The 25775-nt window shown below is 30.5% G+C and overlaps 1 protein-coding gene across 1 annotated transcript; it reads left to right on the forward strand.

Moving 5' to 3' along the window:
- The first annotated feature begins 3070 nt into the window (after positions 1-3070).
- Positions 3071-19343, forward strand: LOC118197365 (uncharacterized). The gene is made up of 4 exons (XM_035368869.2): positions 3071-3281; positions 6458-6632; positions 10944-11041; positions 18475-19343. The coding sequence occupies exons 1-3, from the start codon at positions 3156-3158 to the stop codon at positions 11039-11041; spliced, it is 399 nt and encodes a 132-aa protein (XP_035224760.1). The 5' UTR covers positions 3071-3155; the 3' UTR covers positions 18475-19343.
- The last annotated feature ends 6432 nt before the right edge of the window (positions 19344-25775 follow it).

Consider the following 25775-nt stretch of genomic DNA (forward strand, 5'->3'; position numbering starts at 1 on the left):
CTTTTCCTTCCTTTTCTAAGGAATTGAGCCTCGTTATGCGAAATTGTTTAAACCTATTAGCAACTCACACTGAATGGACAAAAGCTTATTTCTGGCTTCAAAAGCTTTTCTCATTTCGAACAGACAAAAATATTTGACAGTTAAAAGATCTCTTTGTTACTTTTAAAGTAATATTTTCATTTTAATTTTACAATTTTTGTTTTATTAAGTATAATTGGAGATAGTATAACAAACTGGATAATTATATTTTTGGAGATGGAATAAAGAAAAGAGTTATTTTATTAATGATGGAAAGACATCATTTATAAATTAGCATAAAGAAAGGTTTTTTTTTTTTTTTTTTTTTTTTTTTTTTCAAATGCCTTTTTCCTCGAGCTAATTTTTGTTTTTTGGAATTGATGAAAAATATCGTTTCTCACCTGATGCTCTCACTTTCTAGAACTAGAGTAGACTATAAAATTACAGGATTTTATTCAGATATGCTATTTTGTCATACACGTGACTTCTTCACCTTCCGGACGTGTTAGATTTCAGATTAAGATGAGGAAACTGGGTGTGGTGCATTTAATTATGGCAAAGCACACTAGGGCTATCTGCCTTGAGGAAACTAGGAGTTATAGAACAGATTATCCAACTCTTTCTCTCTTTAAGCCTCTCATTCGATAAATCTCTTTTGAATCTTAAACTAGTCCAGTCACCCTTTCAATAACCCTAGTCATTAACCCTTTCAAGACCAAAACGCCAGAGATAGCCTTTCATTCAAATGACTAAAACCGCCTGAAACGGCCAACATTACGATGTTATTTTTTTTCATCCCCCTCAGGTCGGCAATAGGACATTTACAAAAGAATTACTTTTTATCAAGAATTTCCAAAAAAAAATTCATTCAAGTTATCCTGATTCATTCAAATACTATTTCTCATCAACTTTTATTGAATTACTACTCTTCACTCTCCATAATCAATAACGATAGTCTTGTTCTAAACCCTTTACAAAACTTACATTCTCAGCCTCTACTATTCTCATACATTATGTTGTTTATTTTCAAAATTTGTAATGACCTTCTTACGTATTTATGTTTAATTTACTTACATATTTATTTAAGTATTATGTATTTAAATATTTAATTTTTAAAAATTTTTTATTATATTATTCTAAATATTCTAATACATTATTGACTTCATATTTAACAACATTGTATTTAGGCATTTATCTAATTCTAAATTTTTAATTTTTATAAATTGTATCTATTTATGTATATATGTATTGATTTCTTGATACTTAATTTTTATTATGTAATTATCAAAATTCTAAAACTTTATTTTATTTTATATATAACAACACAGTTGGTAGATGATTCCAGCAGTTGACCATAAAAGCTGAATGTTTTAAAGGCGGTGCAGCTGCACATCTGATGGTAAATAAATAAATAAATAAGGTCCGCCGTAGCAGGTGCAATTTCTGAAACTGAAAATAAGATCTTTGCTGAAACAACAGCAACGTTTCTCTACGCTTAAATTAGCTTAAATAAATAGTGTTATTTATTTATTTTTTATAACTGAAAAATCAAGTTAATACAATCAAGCAATCAACAAATTAGTTGACAGAATCAATCACCAATCAATTAAAATGTATAATACAAAAAAATAAAACGGTACATTATTACAACTAAGAATAGGAATTTTTAAAACATAAAATAAAATTATGCTGACTTATTAGTGCAACCTAAAGCTTGGTGACACTTCGGATATTGTTTGATTTTATTAAACAATATCCAAAGTTGATTCTTTAAAAAAACAAATAAATAACATTATAACAATTTCTTTAGTTGTAATAATGTTCTTTATGTTTTACATATTACATGATACATATAAGGATCTAAAGATTGCCTGCTTTCATGCCCAAAATGCAGATGCATATTAAATTCACATATGTTATGTGCAATATTCTATTAATTTCCAATTTACTACTTTTTTATACTTTTATTTACTAACAGTTCCGATGTTCGGAAAAGTTATATAAATTTGTCTAATTGTGATCAGGTATGATATAAATGTTGATTACCTTTGGAATTCTAAATAGGCTTGGATTATTCATGCCCCTGTTTTTATTCTTGTGCATTTCTATACCCACTCTTGCATCCACGGACGAAGCAGGTTCTATTAGATGCCTTACTGATATTTGAAAATAGATATTAAATCAGTATTTCCGCTATTACTGCCCGTGTAAAACGGTATGGTAGGGTGAACCGGTGATGACTGCAACGCCCTCCATAAATAATGCCACAAATAGTGGATCACATTTGGGAAAACTGGTAATAAGGGTTTGACATCCTTCTTTATTCTCCGTGGTTATAACTTAGAGTCAAGGTCTGGATCGACGAGTAAGTGCAACGTTTCGTTCATAGTATTTATTTTACAAATAGGGCACTGGCTATTAGCCAATATGCCTATTCTCCTAAGATAAGATATTCAGCTAAGCAGTCTTGCCCTTACTAGTGGGAAATTAGTCGCAGCCTCTCTACGATCATGCCAGCAGGAAAATAAGCTTAGCACAGTCATTAATACTCCTTATATAACCACATGCATGTAAACAAAATGAAAAGAAAAAAGGAACAAAGAAAGGAAAAACTGTTCTTATAATAAAAATAGGTCTGAATTTTTATTATTAACTAGCTTCATTTCTAACTCATTGAAAGAAACATTCCGAAGAAAAATCATTGAAAGAAACATCTAGAAGTTTTCTGCAATTTTAAAAAACTTTCCTTAGCCGTATTTCATCCATGCATTTTATCAAAATTTCTTCGTTATATATATATAATTCTATATTTTACGCGTGAAGACAGTGGTAAATTTAATAATGTTAAAACGGATTTCATTTTTAACTGGCTAAACTATATAAATTCATTCTTCTTTAATTTCCGTTCAGTAGTTATGTGTAAAAATTCTGGCTAATTAGAAGCCTCATTAATATGCAAATACCTATTTTGGAGAAGTGATCTGGTGGTAATTTGCAACACTACAATGAAACTTTTATAAGGTGTATCACTTAAGGTTGAAGTTCTCTCTACGTGTTCTCTTTCATATTTGAGCGTTTTTGGGTGGTGCAAAGCTGCACTTGTAAATTTTGTTAAAGGCGTAAAATTTTTTAAAGAAATGTCTTGGCAAGCATATGTAGACAACCAAATTTGTGCTCAAGTATCATGTAGATTAGCTGCCATAGCAGGTTTACAAGATGGAGCTATTTGGGCCAAATTTGAGAAAGATTCAAGCGTAACGCCGGTAAGCAGCGTGCTTCTTGGCATTTAACCCTAACCATAATTTTCAACTAAAAAGAATTAAAGCCTCTGTATTTTAGCATAAATAGGAAATAAGCAATAATTTCAAAGAATATTATATTCACCTACTTATTTAGTTTGGTTTTCTAAATGTCTGTATTTGGTTATTGACACTTGAAGCTCTGTAGGGGTGACTCATATTCCCCTTGTCCTATGTTTTCCAGAGTAGATACTTTCATAATTACAAACTTTGGCCATCTGTGCATTTTAGTTAGGAGCCAGAGAAATTTTATCTTTGAAGTTCATAAATTCTTGTGTTGTTAGAAAGTGATTTTCGAGTGAGAAATGCATCTATATACTTTTCGTGATCGTACGACCTGTCAGTTATCTGCTGTTACATTCAATTTAAACTGACTTTTTTCTGTGTTATTAATATGACTTCTATTAAAGTTATGTTTATACTTCAGTACTTAAATCAACCGAATTGTGCCTTTTTTTTTTCTTAATAGAGGTAAAACTAATCAGACTTGTCATATCTAATGCTTTACGGAATAGATAATTTCTTTAAAGGTCTGTTACTTGATGTTTATATGGCCCTTTTTTCTTATACCTGGAGCAGTTAAAGGGAATATTTTTTATATGGTTTAAACATAAACTTTAAAAATTGAAAATCTTATTTTAAAATGTGAATTTATGTAGATATTCAGTAACAGAAATTTAATAGCTGTACAATATATAACTTTTGTACATTTTGCTGTATTTGAATTTAGGCTGATATTTGCCTGTATGTGAGCGTAATTAACTTATTAAGAAATGCGACATGGATTTGTGTTGTAATTAAACAGTAATAAAAAGACATAAAGGTGCATACTAATTTGATTCACTTTTATAAAATTATTTATACTGATTGTTTTGTTTGTGATTCATATCATGCATTATATTTATATCATTTGATTTATATCATGCATTATTTTCATGCAAGTTATACAGCCTTATCTCCGAAATTAGAAATTTATTAGAAAAAAGTAGATTATGTCAGGTTACTAGGTTTAGGCTGATATGTAATCCGATTTTTTTAATAATTCAGTGGCATAATGAATTTTAAAGCTATGTAATTTTGAACAGGGTAAAAAACTAAGGAGTTGGCAATAAAATTTATATAAATGGATGGTATAACAAGAAAAGTTGTTTAATACTATTTATGTATGCATGAAGATAAATTTTTCTAGACTTTTAATGCTGGGCTAATAAATACAAATAGAAAATTGAATTCTTCTGTGTATTTAATATGGAAATAATATTTAAACGATTTATGAAGATACCAGGATAATTTCTTTCAAAAGTAAAAAGTTGCTTTTTTTTTTTTTTTTTTTTTAAATCTTTAAAACATTTCTATCACAAAATATGATAAATCTCATATCTCAGAGTTTATTAGCAATTTTAGAATAGACAGAATGTGTACAAATTATCTTAGATTTCTCTAATTATAGTCTTGAATCCTTGAAGTTATCTGATATAAAAAAGTAGTTCTTCACTTATGGGTGGAAATGTTGACTGTGTGTAATTACATTCTTGATTTTCGTGGTTTATATTGCAGTCAGATTCTTGGAGCAAATAATGATGCAAGTAAAAGGCTTACCTGTAATAAGTTTTTAAAAATGTTCTTGAACATGTCAAACACTTGTTTTTGGTTTCGATAAAATTTGCATCTGACATAGATAGTTATTCAGCAGCTAAAACCTTTCATATATCTTTAATATTTAAAAATTGTTTTTGAATTAGTGTTTTCGTCTGCAAAGAACTTTTTGATTTGCGTGCATTTTTATTATTTTCATTCCCAATTTCAGTATTTGTAGAATTGTTTTATTGTTGTATTTTTGAGTATGCATATTTGCAGTTGCCAACCCACACATGTGCCATTTTACTTGAACAGTATCTTCTGGCTAAAAAAATGTAAAATAAGAACATAGATTTTTTTTTTTTTCTGTATTAAAATTTCATACTTTTTTGTTATGAACAGAGTTGTACATGTAAACCAAAGAAGGCCAAAACATTTTGCCAGTTCGTAAAACTGGCAATAAGTTGCTAACATTTTTGAGGGTGTAAATAGTCAAAATAATTGTCTAGAATTCTTATCATTTTGCTTCAGTTAGTATTTTTTATTATGAATATCATTAATAAAATAGATTTCCAGTATTTTATGGCTGTTAGATTATGAAATTTCTAATCCTGCTTTTTGTTCACATTGGCTACATTAAAAATAAAATTAGTTCCCTGATCATCTATATCTGATTTTGACATTCGGTAGAACTGCTGAAGTTTTGGCATAATTTCAATTATACATATGACAATGGCTGTTGCATGCATGTACACGTGTTGAGAGTACAGATGTGTTTCTATGCAGTATGTTTAACCAAATAATATCTGTCTATAAAGATGTAAATATTGGCCGTAGAGAGTTTTGGGGTATAGATGACAGCACTAAAATTGTCTGCTGTTTAATATTTTCTTTCCTTTTAGTTCGCATATAAAAGTTACTGAATTTATCTTATGAAGCTGTTTATATGTAATGGGTTTGCAAATCAATGAAATCATTAATTTCTGTATTCTTAATTACTTGTATTTATTTTCATGCTTAAAAATACTTCAATAGCAGCATCTAAAATAACTAAAAAAAAAAAAAAAATCATGCACTATGTCTATCGATTTTTGTTTTCCCAAAATATTTGTTTCTTATAATAAAACAATAATGATGAACCGTAAAGATAGCAAAGTAAATGTTTTCCCGCAAATTCATAGTTTATAATGAGTGGGCAACTTTTAACTAGGATGTGGATAAAAAAAGTATTATAAAATTTAATGATTTAAATTTCTGTATAGTATATACGTTAAAAAATGTTAATACTTTTTGTTCAAATGATATTAAATTTTTCATGTTTTAATGTCATGTAACATTTAGAAATAAATAAAAACTCTCAATGTTCAGATTCTTTTCAAGTTGAATGTTAATAGCATTCTGCTGTTTATTTTTATGTCCAGCAACTGTAGTTATTATGAGCGAAATAGCTCTAAGCTTTTTAAATTTTACACATTCTTATCTTTAAAAATTTGTAATCAAATTCTTCATTGGTATTATAATCCAAAGTTTTCAGACTACAATTTGTTTTGTATTTATTTCAGGTTACACAACAAGAATTAAAAGTAATTGCTGACACTATGAGAACCAATCCAGGTTCTTTCACAGAATCCGGTATTTATCTCGGGGGTGACAAGTATTTCTGCCTGTCAGCTGAAAATACTTTAATCAGAGGCCGAAAAGGAAGCTCAGCATTATGTATTGTTGCCACTAATACTTGTAAGACTATATCATGCAATCTAATATTTGTTACATCTCTTTGTTTAATTAAGTTCTTTAATTTGTTAGAATTAATATGTTTAAAAGTAATAATAGTGTTTAACAGAGCATTACTATACTAAATATAAAGCTCTTTTCAGAACTACTATATTTGCTCAAGGGAAATGCTTTTTGCTGTTATAATATGTAACTAATTTGGAAGGAACTGATTTTATTTTGAAAGAACTCGTTTAGTTAGAATTCAGTTTCACATGATCAGAAATGTGGGTTTGTTTTAATTTGTCTTTAATCCAAGGGTTTTATTATGCTTCAATTCAAATTGTTATAAAGGCTGAAACTTTGTATGAGATTAATTTTTCTCTCCTGTTTCTGTTAACCCAATAAAAAGGATCCAAAAATTTTAGATGGACAGTGTAGAAAAGCTGAATTGTTAGAGAGGAAGGGGTATGAATGTTTACCTTTTGTAAATTTGCTTTCTTCTAGGGAAAGTCGCAGGTTCTAACAGTCTTGGGTAGGTAACTGTTTTTGAGTTGTTTACATGAAGAGCTGACTGAGTTGTTTTAATCATGACAGAGTTAAGGCATTGCAATAAATAAAGTTGTTTTTTCATTTGGCAGCTCCTGCTGTCAGATAAGTGAATGCAATATATATTTTTTGAAATTTTTTGCATGATTTTTGTGTCTAAAAATTGTATTGCATGAGAGGAAACTAAAGACTAATTTCAATGCTAATTTTTCAAAATAATTTTAATTTGTAGTTTTTTGTGTATTAGGCAGAAAATCAAGTTAATATGGCTATGGCTGTCCTATGTGTTGGGGGAAGTGTTTCATGTTAGTTTTCATTTAAATAAACTGTATATTTTAATGATTGAGGTACTTTCAAATTTTACCGTTGACCAGTTTTGACAGCTACACATAAAGCATAATTTTATTGTCAGTATTGGATCAGCACATCAAAATGCACTTGCGAGATTTTTGCTTTGGTTTATGTAATCATGACCCTCATGAAGCTAGTTTATTTTTGTAAAAACATGTAGCTTATTTCTGTTTTTCTCTTTCATGAAAAAGTGAGGACTAAAATTAAAATTCTAGATCTGCCTTTTGTAGAACATGTAAATAAATATCTATGGGTTTGACAAAATGTCCTACAACTGTGCAACACGACTTAACATTGACTTTTAAGGGAATTTATGTTGTCTAGTTCAGACCGCTTTGTTGCTGTATTAAATGCCATTGGAGAATTTTGGCAATCTTGCTTTAAGTGGTACACAAGAGAAAAATAGGTGGTACACAAAAAAGCAAAGTATTTTTAACTATTAAATTCAAAAATTAAAACCCCAATATCCTGATTGAGTTTTTTCTAACACTCATAAATTTACGCGATCTGAGCTTTGTTCAAGAGTCGTAGTGGTGGTACTAAAAGTTTCCAATTTTTGTTTAGATGGTACGCATTACTCAAAAGGTTGAACTTTCTCCTTTAATGAATTTGTCAGGAAATGTCAAAATTTGAGCTTATGTTTAAATTTCTATGTGATCAAACTGTATCTGTTGTTTAGCATATTAAATTAAGAGCAGTCTTTGGTTATTTAACTAAAGAGCTATTCCTTTTAAATTTCGACTGCAATGATTGATGTAAATTTGGCAGGCTCTCTGCCATAACACCAAAGCTGTAAATTTCAAGTACCACCAAAGGCATATGGGGTGGCTACTCTAATGAGGGGCTAAATTTGATACGATATGCAGTTTTTATGTATAAAATTGAGGATATTAATTTTACAATTTTTAAAATTAATTTTACAAAATTAAAGATATTAATTTTACAAGAGTTAAATCAATCTAAATGTAATCTAATAAATTCTGCAATTCAATAATTTTATCTAATATGCATCACATCTTTGCATACTGTAATTTATTTTGTAAATCCTTCTCTGCATATCAAGATTTTTAGGTAGTTAATTTGTATAAATATGTAACTTTATTTTTATATCATACTTTCAAATGCTAATAAATATTAAGTGTAAATAATGATATATATTGCAGTAAGTATTGTGTGTAAAGCTAAATATTGCAAAACTGGAAATTTTACTAAAGTCTAATTTTTTTGCCGTTTCCATATAACTGTAATAAAGCGAGTTTCGCAGGATCATTCACTTTTGAAAATCAAATATTCAAAAAATTAGTTTAAACTGTTTTCTTGCAGATTATTTTTGTATATCCTTATGGCCTGTTTTCTTGCAGATTATTTTTGTATATCCTTATGGCTGTTATCTTATATGTGATATCCATTGGTACCAAGACATTTTATATTTTTAAACGAATTATTTAAAGCAAAAAAAGTAACATTATTGTAATTGTAACATAAATGTATATTTGCATAAATAGCTTTATGAGATTGATTAAAAAGAGTGCAATTAATAAACTAGTTTAGAAATATTTTGCTGTGTATAAAGCAAATTTTTTATATCATGTTTATTTGATGCATTTATAAAAATTTAATGTAACTTGAAAGTTTTCAGAAAAGCAGCCTTTTGGGGATTAGGTTTTTATCAATAATTAAAATGCTTGAATTTTTAAAAATTGCTGTTTAGCTTATAAATAAGAACTTGAAAAAATTATAATTATTCATTAAGTTTGGTTTTGCTAGTATTAGAACATTTGTACTATGCAGATTTTTACCTACTGTTAATTTATACTTTCAGTTTTTAGTTTTGTGTTAAAAAAGAAATTGGCGAGGCATGGAAAAAAAAAAAAAAAAAAAAGAATTAGAAGGAGTTTTAAGACCTTGTTATCGATTCAAAATATGAAGCTACATAAATTTTTTGAATTTTAAATCCATTTAATTATTTTAGCTAATATTATTGATTGCAGCTAGTTGACAATTTTAATTTGATGCTTTTTATAACTTGGGCAAATTTTGCATTGATGCCTTTTCATTTTTATGCATTTAAACTTTTAAAAGAACCTAATAAAATATTCTTGAGCATAACTGGAGAGGAACTTGCTTTATAAGAAAGTTATTGGTGATTACACTTATTTATCTTTTAATGTAGAAAGGCGTAACAATCAGCCTGAACGTTTTACTTGTCAGCCTGCATGTTGTATAAATAACTAAGCTGTTTTATACCTAATCTTAAGTATGTCTATCAGACTCTGATAAGTAGATGTTGATAATGAATTCAATAAAAACATATTTGTCTAGCTTTCTAATGCTACAAATGTAAAATACCATTTAGAGTTCTGGGTAGTATTAAAGATGTATTAAATATTTTAAACAGCATATAAAGTACAGACTGATTAACTTTTAAAACTAAAACTTAAGCATCGGACATCTGCTGACATTTAGTGTATTAATTTGCTTCTAATAAGTACGAACAGTAAGGTAGTAGGTATAATAATATCTTTATAATAAGCGATTTAAAAAATAAACCATCAGTATTTATCCTGAATTCAAATTCATGTTTACAAAGCCATGTGTAAATGCAGTTGATTTAAATATTGTTGATTTTCTGGTATTGGTCTTGTACTGATTGCTTCTTAAAAATGGTTATCAAGGTTATAACTGCCATGTAGCTTTATGATCAAACCTTTGTTTCAGTATATATTCGTACTATTTATATTATTTTTTAAAAGTTCTAACAATTTTAAATTGGTGAAAAATATTGAATTTGTGAATATTTCTTGTGTGTTTAATTTGCATGTAGTTTACATGGCATGTTTGGGAAGCAAGTTCCATTTTGCTAAAGGAAAGGCCACAGATGGTATTCAAGTCAATTTTATATTTATATGAAAGGTCATTTATTCAGTTATTTTTCTGTTTTCGCCGATGTCAATACATTTACCCATAGTGGGTGACCAAAGTGTTGACAGTGTAAATTATCTATTCTCTCAGCTTTTCATCAATTTGTCTTAAAAATTGAAACAGAAAGTCACCTGTTGTGTGCATTGTCATGAATATTTGTTCATGCTTCATTGAATATTTTAACCTACCTCTCGTCATAGTATCACTCATTGTACTTTTACTATAGTTCTCAGTTTGACAATGAATTTCTGCCGGCTTCATGTTTCTTAAATTTGAGAAATAAACTAGACAATCTTGCAGTCGTCAGTTTCTTTAGTTACCTTGAACATTTTTAGTGATTGCAAACTGAGAACATAAATAGTTCATAATGACATCAATAGGAAAGGAGGAGTAAAGAATACTAGTGTGCGTGCTTGAAGTGCTACAAAGAATGAAATGGAACTTACTTTCCTGTATATGCCTCATAATAGAATATTTCACAACTTTATTTCAGCATTTTAATTATATTATTAGGTCTCTTAGTTGCTGCAACAACTGATGGATTTCCTCCAGGACAGCTGAATACAGTTGTCGAGAAACTAGGAGATTATCTTCGAACCAATAACTATTAGGTATGATTAATCTTTATTTGCAAGGTTTTGTGTAATTTTGAGAAGTTGTATGGATCTTAAGTGATGCAGAAATATTTTGCATGAAAACTTTTCATGTTGGTAAGGAAAAATCCGATATATTTAAATTATGTAATTTTTATGTAGTTCCTAAAATTTTTTAATAGCAATAAATTTCATTGTCTCAAACAAGTATTTTGGTACATTATATTTTAAAAGGTTTTTTATATGCTCATTAGTCATCTTATAATGCACTGCTGATTCTCATTAAAAATGTACATGATATGAAACTACCATCAACATATGCCGATAGAATGTTTGTCTTTATGCCACAATTTTATTAGATGGTTTCTGATAATGTATTGGTACTTATGTCTGTTGTTAGTCCTTGTAGTACATTATTCAATAATCAGTGATTAACATGAAATTTCATTAAATTGCATACTGACTCAGCACAACCTTCTTAAAGTACATCAAGCATGGCCAAACTGTGTTTTGCGAGCGACTGTTTTGTTTCTTCATATGGCTCAATATCACAACAAAGTAGTTTTATTTTAAAATGTAATTTGAATTAGAAATCATGCTATGTTTCTTAATAGGATTAAAAAATTAAAGAACATTATGTGTATAGTAATTCAAAAAAAGATATTAACTATGTATTGTGTACTGATCATTAAAATATAATAAACAAAAGGCAAGGAGCTCAGTTTATGCATAGTAATATTACTTTTGGAGTGAATGAGTATGAGAATATAAGTATAAAAAATACACTGCATCTGAAATTGTTTGGGGCCCACCAGTGGCCGAGCGGTAAAGTCGCTGAACACTAGTAGTTCGGTCCGAGGTTCGAATCCCGCGAATGGGCTGGCTGCATGGGCGTTTTCGTGGTTTTCCCCATGTGTAACGTGTATACGAGCCAGTTTCCCTTAGAAAGTCCTCCATGAAGGCATCCCTCCCATTAGGCAGATAGCCCTCGAGGCTTTGCCATAATCACACACACACAAACTGAAATTGTTTGGTAGTAATTCTCGAATAATCATCCAAAGTTACTCGAGTACCTATTCTATATTAAATAATTAAAGAGTAGGTAAATTTTCTATATTGGTCTTCATGTTAATTCTGTGGGGAAATGCATTTTTATGGAAAAATTTTGTTGACAACTTATTTTAAAATAAATGTTTAATTTTGTAATTCTCTGCAACACATATTCTCGCCTTAATTCATTTTCTCTAGAAAGGGGAGTGTATGCATTCAGAATAAAATAAAAAAAAATTTTAAGCTGTTATTTATTCTTAACTCAAAGGTAGTTCTCACTTTATTGTGAAGATAGTCTTGTTTCCATTTTACTATTATTGAAATCATCTGACACTTATAATATGGGAGAAGTTATTGGAAACTAAAAAAAAAGTTTTTTATTGAGAGAAAAATTTTTCAATACCAAAACTTAGTTTTTATATATTATTGGAATATATTTTCCTAAATGCAGAGCTGCAGTTGAATTATTAGTTTATAATAACCACATTGATTAAAAAGCTGTTTAGTTCATTTTTTTCCTGCTCAGTAACTGTTAATATGTTTGGAAGCGTTGAAAAATCGAAAGGTAGCTTTTGAATACTTCTGACCCATACTTAGTGTTTAGCGGTTCTTGAAATATAGCAACCATACCAGCAGCTTTCACATCTGTTGAGTAATTTGTGATGTAGAACTACAAACTATCTGTCTGAAATATTGGTGTGATTGCATTAGACAATGAGCCAACAGTGATGCAAGTACAGAATTAGTTTTTATGCAGAAATGAAATTCTATTTTAAGGGCCCTAAAGGTCTTGTGATAGCATTGAAATTGAAGATTTTGTGTATATGCCTGTAACTGTTTATGTATTCATGTCGCACTAGTTTAAAAATTAGGATATGCTACATAGCAACCAATTCCCATATAGTTTGACAACCACTGTATTGTAATTTATGCAAAGTAGTCATCATACTTCAGCTGTTTCTGACTACACATCATAAGCATCTGTTGTAAAAATTGTGGTAGATACTCGTAGAAGAAAAAATGCCAAACGATATCCATGCAAATTCACTTCAATCTGCAATCGACCATGATGGTATTCTGGTTACATTGAGGATATGTAATATATATTGCCTCATTGGTTCATTACCTGGCTATCTCGTACTTAATGATGCTTTTGAATAATCATCATTATATTTGAGTTATTCCAGTTTGTTGTCTCTTTATTTTTATGATTTGTATGGGCCAATTACCAGTGAGGTAATTTATTATAGCATGTGATTATTGACAATTCCATGAAATATTATGTTCTATTGTTTCTTTGGTTAGTGATCAGGATTGTACTTGTGCGATGTTTCCTTTGAGTGGAGCACTGGATTACTTTTTAGCTTTATAACGTTTTATAAATCTACAAATCCCTTTACTTGTAATTAATTTAATATTAAAATATACATTATATTTCTTTTACAAATACAGATTATTTCAATTGAAAGATTCAAGCATGAAAAGCTTCACTACAAACATGATGTAAAGCTACATTACATACTTTGCATCTATAAACAGTCTGGTTATGGCACTCTTTATTATGAAGTCTTTTGTTATCATCGGACTTTACAATAAAATGTCTGCCATCTCAATGCAGTGGTTTTTGAATGCTGAATTTACTAGGTCTTCCTGTTACTGATCTATTTCTGGCTAATTCTACAATCTCAATAGGAATTTGCAAAAAGAGTAATGTATTCTCGCATCTGGAATCTAAAAGAGACTTTATATTTTCAGTAGTAAAAAGTGGTGATATTTAGTAAGTTTGGATACGGTCTCACCTCATATAATTTATCAGTATTGTCAATTTGACTATTGTCAAATGCAAATTCTGCTTCATATTCCTGTACTGCAAACGTGATATCGATTCTCGTACAATAGGAACAGAAATGTCTTTATCAAGAGACCAGCATTTCTTCTTGAGGTAAAGAAGGATATCCTGTTAGCAATAATATTCCAATAAATCTTCCCATTTAGGCTTCAGATGTAATAAATTCTGGGAGATTTTGTTGAGCGTATGTATTTGCCTGTTCAACGAGAAGAGAGTAAATGTCTAAACTAAAAAGAAAATCGAAAATCTCTCCAATAGTTTTACCTTGTATTTTGTCTTTTGTAGTTTCTGTTCTATTTCTTTCTTTATTTTCTTCCTGAGACATAACTGACAGGTCGTTTTTTATCCATTTCAAGTTTTCAGTTTTCTGCTTTTTAAACTTTTTCGTATGACTACCACTGCTTGTAGAGGGCGGAAACTTACTTATGTGAATTTCAACTTCCCCAGCAATATCATTTAGTAAAATATCATTATTTAAAATAATATCATTCCCTTCTTCATCACCAACTTCTGCAATTTCTGGGGGAACAACAGAATATCAGTTTCGTTCTGGTCATTATTAACATTATCATCATCTGTTTCTTCATTAAAAAATCTTTGAAGAGCTTCTTCTAATGTAAGATACCTCACTATATAGGCATTTTTAAAGCAGCCAGAACGTGAACCAGAACATCGAAAGGAGAGTAAAAAAGGAGATTACCCGTTTCCTGCTGACATTGCGTCAGCGCATCACCTGTTTTCCCTTCCTTCCCAACACAAATATAAGCATCTGATTGATGTAATGTTCTGATAAACGGTGACCTTGACTGAAAATAGATCACTCATAAAGAGGGTGATTCTTTCATTAAATATTTTCGTTTGCCCGGTCAAAAATTTTTTATTATAAATAAAATTGTTGAAGGCAAATATTTTTTTACAGAAATAATCTTCATAATATTCCCTACACAATCATCTGCTGGTATAAAATATCTTGCGTATTTATATACGGATTTATTTTGACCCTTGCGTCAACGCAACACCAGCGGCTAATGGGTTAATATCAACTAGCTTTCAAAGAAAAATCGTTGATAAAATTTACTATCGGCGGCTAATGGGTTAATATCAACAACTAGCTTTCAAACAAAAGTCGTTGATAAAATTTACTATCGGCCATCACACTAATTTATTTAACTGTGGGTAATTTGTATTTATTTTTATTAAAATACATCTATATTAAATTATGCAAATATAAACCGATTTTTTTTCCCAACCTGAACTGGGCATGTAGCATATGCAAAGCGAACCTTCCCTCCTTGCTTAAATATGTAATTGTCCCCAAATCAGTTTAAATTTGATATGGTACATGTCTGAATTCCAAATTAAGCAATTTATTGCATTGTCTCCCCCCCAAAAAAAAAAGTGTTTGCATATATATGCCCTTGGTGATAAAGTTGTTTCTGCTGAAGAGGTGCAGCCCTGACCATACATTCAACATTTCTTGCATGAATATGTAACAAAGTTATATTACTATAAAAAAGTAAATAATTCTGTATAGTATTTACATTATGTATTTTCAATATTTTTCTTTTATGTAATTATATCTGAGGAATTTAATGTAACTGTTCTGAGCTTTTTATTGTCTATTATACTGGATATTATATATGGATATATTAATGCTTAAGTCTGATAAGTTTGATAATAAAGAATATTTTGAACTGAGTTTCCAGCTGCTTGAATTATGTGGGATCAAAGTGAAAGAATTTTTAGAAACCATCAATTGTCATTTTTTGAGAATTTCTAAAACTGGGTGCTCTCTGAAAGTGATAAATTTGATACTCTAAGCGATAGAGTAACCAGAACCAAGTAGAAATCTTATTTTTGTTTCTCATGATCTTCTATGGGCAAACTAATATTCAGAGCAACTTTTTAAATCCTTTAAGCATGAGCTTTTTTCATGAAAAATTACTGCGGCTATTCAAATGGTGGCTATTCAGAACTACCAGGAATTTCTCAGTATGTCGGGTTTTAAAGACTCTTAACAAATTGTAACCATTTGGATATTGTTTCTTAGCTATTTAGGTTGTGAATATGGCTGTATACAATCGATATATTTTGTAAATCCTCGGCTACAAAGACAATATAGATTGGGTTATAATTTAGTCCATTTGGATAGAGAACTGTTATTCCTTCAGCAATAATTCTCAGCAAATGGCAGAAGCAATGGGATGACAAAGTATATAACAAGCTGAGAAATGTAAAACCCACCATTGGATACTGGCCATGTATGGCTAATAGAAGGAAGGATGTCCTCTTGACTCGACTGAGAATTGGCCATTGTCGCCTGACCCATGAGTATCTTCTGAAGGGAGAAGAGAATCCCAGCTGCCCAAACTGCAATGCAGATCTGACAGTCCATCATATCTTGGTGGAATGCCAGAGTTTTAATTATTTTCACCACAAACATTTTAATTCTTCAGAACTGGACTTGGGAAATTTAATTGGAAAAACACATCATCGTAATTTGTTTCTGTTTTTAAGATATTGGCTTTTATAATAGACTTTAACCTTTTTTAAGATATCAGCTTTTATCGTAGATTGTAATCTGTCTCTTTTTACCTAAGCTGGAAGTTTTTACAAATGACTAATTGCATTGTTACCATTTGTCTGGCGCAGATAACCTTGACAGGTTTTGTGCAAAATTACAATAATCCAATCCCTCAGCAATTTCATATTTTGAAGAGAAGCTTTGAACTTGTCATATTTCTGCTTCAGGTCAGGCTTTCCTCTTCAACGTGTTTATGTTGGTATCGGTGATGAAATTGTGAATCATCAGTAATGAAATTATCACTTGTTTCAGTGATCAACCATTAATAAATAAGAAATGCAAAAAGTAATTTTGCTAAAATTCATTTTAACAACAGGCTTGTCTTAAACTTGTTTGGCTAGTAGGAAAAAAAAATCTGTTTGACAGGCACTGTTGTACACAAGTCAGTTACAAAGGAGATTTACAGAACTTGGTTATGTACCCTTGTGTAAAAACAAAGTTCCTTGAAATCACCACTTGCATTGGTGACTATGCATCAGTGATTATGCATGTATCATGAAAAATGTATTGACGATCAGTCATCAACAGGTAAGAAATACAACAAGCAATTTTTCCTCGAACCAATTTAAGCAGCAGGTTTGCCTTCAACTGTTTATGTTAATAAGAGAAAAACTGTATTCAACATCGTTACACATGGGTTAGCTAATTGCAGGGAAGGATTTCTAGCTTTAACTTTGTACTTTAAATTATGTAAAATTTTGGGAAATAAAGCTTCTTGTGACAAACTTCTAAAACTGATATTTGTATGTATCCTTGTATGTAAAAGAATCATGATTATGGCTAAGATGACCTTATAGTAGATTCCGAAGTAGCTGCATAATCTTGAAGCAAAATTGCTGATTTTTTGGCTTTGCTACCTTCAGAAACAATTTTGATCTTTGTCTTTTTGCCTGGTCAAACTGTTTGTTAAAGAAGCATATTGAACATAGTTTTCTAGGCTGCTGATAGAAAAAGAGAATGTTCCTCAAAGAAAATTAAATCTTAGATTCTGTAGGATCTGTGAGTGTTAGTTATTTTATTTTTAATGGAAAAGACTGCTTGCCAGTCTATCTTCAGTCAATGCATTTAGTAGACATTTTCCTTTATTTGACAATATATTATTTCAAAATTGAGAAGTGGAATGTATAGTTTCATTTAGCCGTGATAAGTTTGACCTGAAATATTTAAGAATTTGCAAATAATATCAAGTGTTTGGCAATTACCAAAAGTGCATGGGGGATGTATAGACACTTGATCTCAATATTCTGTTGTCTGCTGCATATGAATTATCCAATACTTTAAAAAATTGTAATCTAAGAACAATTAAAGGAATGTTTTACATTTTTGTATGTGTGAGATAATATGAATCCTGGCTTACCTTCTTGTCATTCAGTAGCTAACTTAATCTTCTGATTTTTAATTCTTAGCATTTAATAAATGTGTTTTTAACAGTAATAAAGTGTTTTTAACAGTAAATTAAATTTATTGAATTAAACTTAAATCATGCAAATTTTGTTCTCTTACTGATTTTCAGTATGATTTTTCTTATTAAATTCTGACATTTGTAGAACTTTATATGGATAATCAGTTAATATATGTATTTTATTTTGGTTTACATCAGTATATTGTGCATACTTAATTTTTCCACACAATAGTATGTACATTAATTATTTTAATCATTTCTGAAAGTAAATTGATAAGTTTTACTTTCCCACTTTGGATTTTTTTAGCATAAATGTTAAGAAAATTACAAATTGAAATTGCCATAACACATTTACATCTAAATATTAATGTATTTTACATCGGAATCGTATTATAAATATAATTAATATGAATCGGGCATTATTGAGTTTTCAAGCTATTTGTTGTTTTGAAATGGTGCCATTACACTTTTCAGTTTTTCATATTTCAAGTTTGATAAGTATAGTCTAACATAAGTTGTCAACTTTAATTTGAAATTTTTTTTAAAAATTACTTTTTCCTTTACAGGTTGATCGCCATTCACCCCCTTTATGTTTGAAAGAATCTTCCACGAAGACTTCCAGCTTGTGGCATTATCTGTGTGTTAGAGGAGGGAATACATATCCTGTCTCCCCTTCTCCTGGAGTCCCACAACAAAAAATATTCATCTGTGAATTGTTCTTAATTAACAGTTATAAATTTCTAATATCGAGTAACTTTTCCATTTTTGTACTTAATTCTTTTTGATATACTACCTGCTTGCTTATGTTACCATGTTGTGGAAAGAGCTAGTCACCAACTTGAGTTCAAGTGGCCATTTTAACTGTAGTGGAGGAGTTTAAATTTTGAATTATGGAATAAATTTGAAGGGGGGTGAAAGCAGGTAATCTTTATAGTGAACTGTGCTATTGTTTTTTCAAAAGTAATTAGTGTATTAGAAAAAACATTAAAATCATACCCGTTTAGTGAATATATTTGCATTGCTAATGATGAAAATCAATGTTCGTGTTAGTGTTTGATGCTGCATTTTATATAGGTTTTTGTCGAGCATAGGTTTTTCATACAATTTTGTTATAAAAAGAAATTGTGCCCATTTTATATTGCCTTAAAGATCTGTTTAATTGGATATTTGAGCCTATTTAAATTATATTAAACTTTTGTATTGAAGTAATCATCTTAAATTTGGAATGAGATTATTTTATAAGTATAAAAATAAGAAATTGAACTTTTAATTGGCTTGCTGTTTTTCATTAAACATGTAACATTCCATTGGATTTTTACTGCTTTCGTGGCATGTATCATTAAGTCTCAGTGCATTCTGATATTAAATATCCCTAAACCTGCTTTTTGTAAATCGGTGCACCCTCTGGGTTCAATAAAAGATGTCATTCCAAAAATTGCTGCTTTTCTTTGAATCTATTATAACACCAAAATCTGTACATACCTTGATTTCTGCACATAGACATTGCATATACTAAGCTGTACACATTATACATTCATTGTAATAGCATGCAGATTAAAAATAAATTGTATGTGGCTTTAAAGTTAGATACATTTATTAATTATACATTTGTGCTTTTAAGAACATAAAATCATGACAGTCACTTTAAATATATAATGTTAAGCTATAATGATTGATTTTTATTATATTTTGATTTGATAAAACAAGTTTAAAATTGGGAAATATAGCTTAGCCGTTAACACATTGCTGATCACAAATTTTTGAACCCAAAAACAATAATTCTCATATTTGATTTCCAGTGTGTTAATATTATTGTTCTTTTCTAAATGAAATTTGGATAAATGTCATAATATAAATGAGCTAACTAGAATTCTTGTAAAATTCCCTTTCGAGATTAAATACTGAAATATAAAGGTATTCAGCTCCTTGGAAATTTGCGCTATTAAGTATAAAGGGCAGTTAGATACAGCCGTTTTTCAAGAGCATGTAATTGAAACAAGATGAACAACATAATCACGTCATAATGGTATCAGGATTACTGCCAAGTTCATGTTTACTTCTCGCCTACAGTTTGTTTCGGCACTTGCTCTTCATATAGCATCAAAAGGATTTTTGCAAAATAAATTTCTCAGTAGGACTTAATGATGTGTTACTTCTTAAGCCATTTAACAGAACCAGTCTTTTAATATTTCGTTTACAAGAAGCTGTTTTTAGATCCACAAAATAAAATTTGATTCTCATCGTAGTAATTGTATCCTGTGTTTCTCAGTTTATTTATTTTGTATGCTTACTAACAGTGAATAAATAATTCATCCTTCTTGTATGTGATCCATTATTTTTAGAATGAGTGTTTTCTCTTGCTTTAGAACCTGTACACGAAAGTATTTGCCAGTTCCTTGGCAAAACCTATTCCTGGCCGTTGCTCTGGAAAGCAGCATATGTTTTTTTTACTGGGTGAACAAACTTGTTTATTTTAACAATTTTATGAGGGCCACCAAATTCTTCATGTAATCATACTAAATATATTCTCTATCTTTTTCATAAAACTATTATAGTCAATAGTCACATTTTTATAAAGGTTAAATTGATTCTGATGCTCTTAATTGATATCACTTCATCTGTACTTCAGTAAATGAATTGCAACACTTTTACAAACTGTTCTGGGCATATTCAGATGCGAGATAAAATGTGTTTCATGGAAGAAATAGCATATTCTTCAGTTGGCAATAAATCATTACATTTTTCAGAGAAATGAAAATAGGTTAACATGTGGCTACTCATAGCTCTTTCTTTCTGAGCTGTATCTAACTTAAAGAAAAAACAAAAGTGTAGTGTACTAGTAGTTGTTCTTATGACAAGTATTTGTTTTTAGAGTTGCCATAGGTAATATATTGGATATTAAAGAATAAGGGCTCCAAAAAGAAGCGAATGCTAAACTTTTTATAGGAATTGATAATTTGTCATGGTAACCAAATTGCTGTCCTGTTTATAAGTAAGTGATAAATATACCGGGTTGTTAATGAAAGTTTCCCACCATTGCAAATATCATCTGTACAAACAGTTTGCGTTGGCGTGCTTAATCATATTTTGTCAAACGATTTTTGGCATTTGAAAGAGACTTGCTTTAGAACACTGTCTCGTGAAACGTTTAAAAAGATATCATTAAGTGCAAGATGTCTAAAATGGAACTATCACGTTACCAGATTAAAACCATTTATTTTCTGTTCTGTTGCAAAAGTCAACTGCAACTGCAGAATGTCACTGCATCATGTGTACAGCTTTAGGTATTAATGTATCATATGACCATATCAGTGTGAAGGTTTGGTACATAAAGTTCAAAAACAAGGACTATGACATTCGAGAAGCAGAGCGCTCTGCCCGGTATACTGATGTTGCTGAGGCCCACTTGCGAGAACTTGTGAAAGAAGATCAGTATGCAGCCATTTGAGAGTTTGCCAAGTTGTTAGTCCATGCCCGTTACTTGAGCTATGCATCACATAAACTTGATGTACAAGTTCAATCACTGTGTGCTACATGAGCAGATAAGGATGGACATGTTTGGGCCTGCACTCATCTGCTCAAAAATGAACGCAAGGATAAAATTCTGGACTAGAATGTCAGTTGTGATGAAAAGTGGATTTACTTCAACAACATAGGCCGAAAAGGTGGTTGGTCTGTGCTCGGTGAGCCCATTGCAGCATCACAAAGTGCAGTGTGACATGGAGTTGAATGGGATCTTTTGCCATACCCACCATATAGCCCGACATCGCTTCTTCGGACTTCATTTTTTCACATCTGCAGTTACATCTTGCTGGATGGAACTGTGTTTCATTCTACACAGAACGTCCAAAATGAGGATCTGTTTTTGGACTCGTGGCCACCAAGTTTCTGAGCTAAAGGCTTGGAAGAAAATCGTAGATTTGGGGAGCGATTACCAATGTTATCAATATAAGTATATTCCAAATAAAATGTATTACTTTTACATATTAATCCATATGAAGACAAATTAAACCCATTCCATGGGCATAAAAATCTTCAAATAATTCAATACTGAAAGGGTTAAACATGTTAATTTGGTTGCTGTGTCATTTTGGACTGTTTATGTGGTAACATATGCATTATATAGTCAAAATATCAACTTGGTGATGGTATAAATTAGTAATGAAAGTTTGAAGTTGCATCATCTCCACCATGAAAGTGATCTATTATGTATGTAAATTGTCCTAAATAAGAGTTCCCACCAGTGACTGAGCACTAAAATTGCTGAACGCTGGTAATTCAAACCTGTGAGTCCAGGCGAATGGGCTGGCTGCATTGGGGTTTTTCTCGTGTATAAAGTATATATGAGCTAGTTTTCCTTAGAAAGTCTTCTATCCTCTTGGGCAAATAGCCCTAGTTTGCTTTGCAGTAATCATTTAAATGAAACATAATGAGAATTAGAGAAATGATGTAGCAAATAGTTTGCCTAATGGACCTGTTCATAGCAAGCTAAGTTTATAACTTCTCGAGAGGATTATGATTATTACCATAAACATACCTCATTTCCCTGTTTGATAATCATTCGCTAAAATCTGGATTTCGTTTTGTCAGAAATTTATGTTCTAAGAAGGGCTGACTGGAGCAAATTTTTTGGGGATGGGTATTTGTTGCAATGTTTTGCTAATTGCTATGTGTTGGTAGCAGTGCTTGCTTACTTAATTTGTGGAGGCATACCATGTTCAGCTATAGCTTACTGTTTTGTTTCACTCTGATGAGAGTTTGTGTGTGTACGAAATATAGCCAATATTCCATAATGAGCGTCGTTGTAGAGAAGCATTATTGACCCAGTCATCGTTTACCTCTTTTGTAATATGTAAAGGCCTGAAGATATATTGATATTTTGCAACTTGTTGAGTACTGTTTAAACCAAATGTCAAACTGCACATGAAAAATATTTCCAGAGAATCTCTACAGCTTTTTCTTTATCTGCCATATCTCTATACTATTTCCAGTTAAACAAGCATATATATGAAAGGGAAATTAGGGTGTTTGTTGTGGCATCTTACTGTGTGTATGGATTTGCCAAGTTTTTGAATATCCAACAAATTCTGCAGAACTTTCAACATCTGAGAAAATTTATTGATCGGTTGATTTTAATGATTGTGTGAATTTTTTAATGCACAATGTGTATATGTGAGGAAATATTTTTGTGGCTCTTGCTGCTAATGCATATCTAAATAGATTTTTTCAAGCATTTACTATATTTGTAAATATAGCATATGCAGTAAATTATCCCAAATTTCTGCTTGGAAGGTTTTGCACCATTGGAAACTTCTTTGATATTTGTAAGAAAGATATTCATTACCTGAAATCCAGTTCTGTTAACTGGAATTTTGTTGATAATACAGTGCTTTTTTTAGTTAAAGTGAAGGTGGAATTCTTACTTGGTAAATTCAGCCTGATATGTTGTGTGAGGAAATTAAGTTTTAAAGTAGAAATATATCACATCCCTGTGTCCATAGTTAATAAAAATATATTTGTTTATATTAAATTTAATAAATTAGATTGGAGGAATTATGCATATTGAGTGCCTAAAATGTTGGAAATTCATAGTGGTAGTATTATTAGCCTAGATATGAATAATAGTCATGTATTTTAATAGAAGGTAAATCAAAGAACTGAAATGATTGAATTTGCTAGGTAAGGAAAGTCTTAAGCTATAGATTTCAGAAAGCTAATTAAAATGAACATGAAAATATTGTCTATAATTAATAGTGGTATTCTTTCCTGGTTTTCCATCATATCTCACGACTTCCTGGTAGATCAGAATCTCTTAGTTTTTAGCATGTACTTGGAAAAATGTTTCCAGCAGTAAATTAAATTTATTGAAGTAATAAAACTTAAATGTTAGAGATTTAATTTTCTCAGCCCTTATTGATTTTCATATTTTTTAGCATATTTATTTCATTTGAATTGTCTTAATTTTCGTAGATATTTGTAAAACTTCTTATGGACTTTCAAAATGTATTTAATCAGTTAATATACTTGTGCAAAACTTAAGGAACTTTTTTGATTTTGGCCGTAATTCCTTAAATAATCAAGTAAGAGACATGAAATTCATGCTATAGAAGCACAATGTACTACTTAAAGGATGAGGAAAGTATAGTAGCCAAAAAAATTCAATAGGATGCATAACGGTATGGAACAAAGTTTTAATTCATAGAAAAAAGAAGAATTTAAAGAAAAAGTTTTAATTGACAGAATGATTTTGGTACAGAAATTGTCTGTCGAAATGCAGAACAACAAACAAAAAGTCTTCACAAGATATATGATCTCCTTTGACTGCAGTGGTTGCATTGTATTGTACTGTCTGTCAATACTCAACACCAAAATATCTAACAATTTTTGGGGTGAGTTCCCATTCTTCAAAGTGCATCTGTTTCAGTTATCTGGTGTTCTCCAGAGAGTAAGATTGTGCTGTCAGGCATCTTCCTAAAGTACCTCATTTTTGTTCAGTAGAATTTTAATTAGGGAAGCATGCTGGTCAATCCATTCAGTGGATATTTTCATTTTTCAGAAACTCCACAGTAGCATGTTGCCATGTGTTTTCATCAAAAAAAAAAAAAAAAAAAAAAAAAAAAAAAAAAAAAAAACAGAGCCAATAGATCATCCCAACAGTCTTGTTTCCCTGATATTAGTGAAATGAAAGGTGTTCCTAACTCTCTCCATATCATTTGGTAGTCGTTTGTCAGACTGAAACAACAAATACATTGGTAAAGAGGACCCGACTCCATTGATAAGGTGTCCAGTCTTTTTGTTCTCTACACCATTGTAAATAGTGCTTCTGTAAATGGTATGCAATATTCAGATTGGCTGGAGAAAAGGTTACCTTTATGAAGTCACCTGGCCATAGCAAACTGGAACACCTGTCCTTTCTTTGGTTTGCCATGCACAAACTGCCAAGGAGTGTTCCTTGTTATCTGATTTCAGTTTCTTTTCTCCTGTTGGGTGATGTGCTGTTATCAGTCACTGTTGTTTTCGTTGGTTGTTATGGGAAAATTTCAATAACAAATAGGAAAGCATTAGCAGCATTTAGCAGTGATATGTAATTAAAAAGGTCACTTGAATCATGGATAAATTGCCTGGACTTGGAAAAGACTTGTATCTCATTATACAAGTATAATAACATAAAATACACTTCCTCTGCAGTAAATAAATTTAAAATAATTTATTAATATCAGTATTTTTAAGTAATTATGAATATATTACTCTGAGTATACATATTTCACCTATATATAGATTTTCTTATGTGTCCATATATGCATATTTCACCGTATGTATAAATGTATTTATGTACATTTTTTAATAATAAAGATGAACGTGGGTGTATATAATACTTACCCAAATGGTAGAGGGATGGTGCCCCTGTTCTCCCATTAGTCACATTATACGTCTATGGACGACTACCACCAACCTTTCTTACAGCTATATCTCGGATTTGGAAGGATGAGCTTGTGAAACTACATATTTATGAATTCCAAACTTTATGGGCAAGAGACTCAAGCTTGCCAATCATTCTATCACATGTAAAGGCATCCTTATGTTTTCTTGTAGCCGTACTGCATCTACAATCTCACTTTCACTTGCAGAAGAATGCCTGGAAGTGAGCCTTCTTTTTAAGCTGTCTTGTACTGCAGGTGTTGACTTCTCATGTTTTGCATGCTCTGACAGAGCCAGATTTAGACTTGATAAGGCCCTAAGCTAGTTGAGATATGAGGCCCTTTATAAGTCTGTTATAAAATATTTTAATACTATTTATACTATATTTTAATTTTTTGGACCCTTTCCTCCAAGAAAATTGGCCCTAAGCTATAGCTTGTGTAGCTTA

This window comes from Stegodyphus dumicola, chromosome 7 (assembly GCF_044657685.1).
Source record: "Stegodyphus dumicola isolate Sdum_Otavi_A_Nest chromosome 7, ASM4465768v1".
NCBI lineage: Eukaryota > Metazoa > Arthropoda > Arachnida > Araneae > Eresidae > Stegodyphus > Stegodyphus dumicola.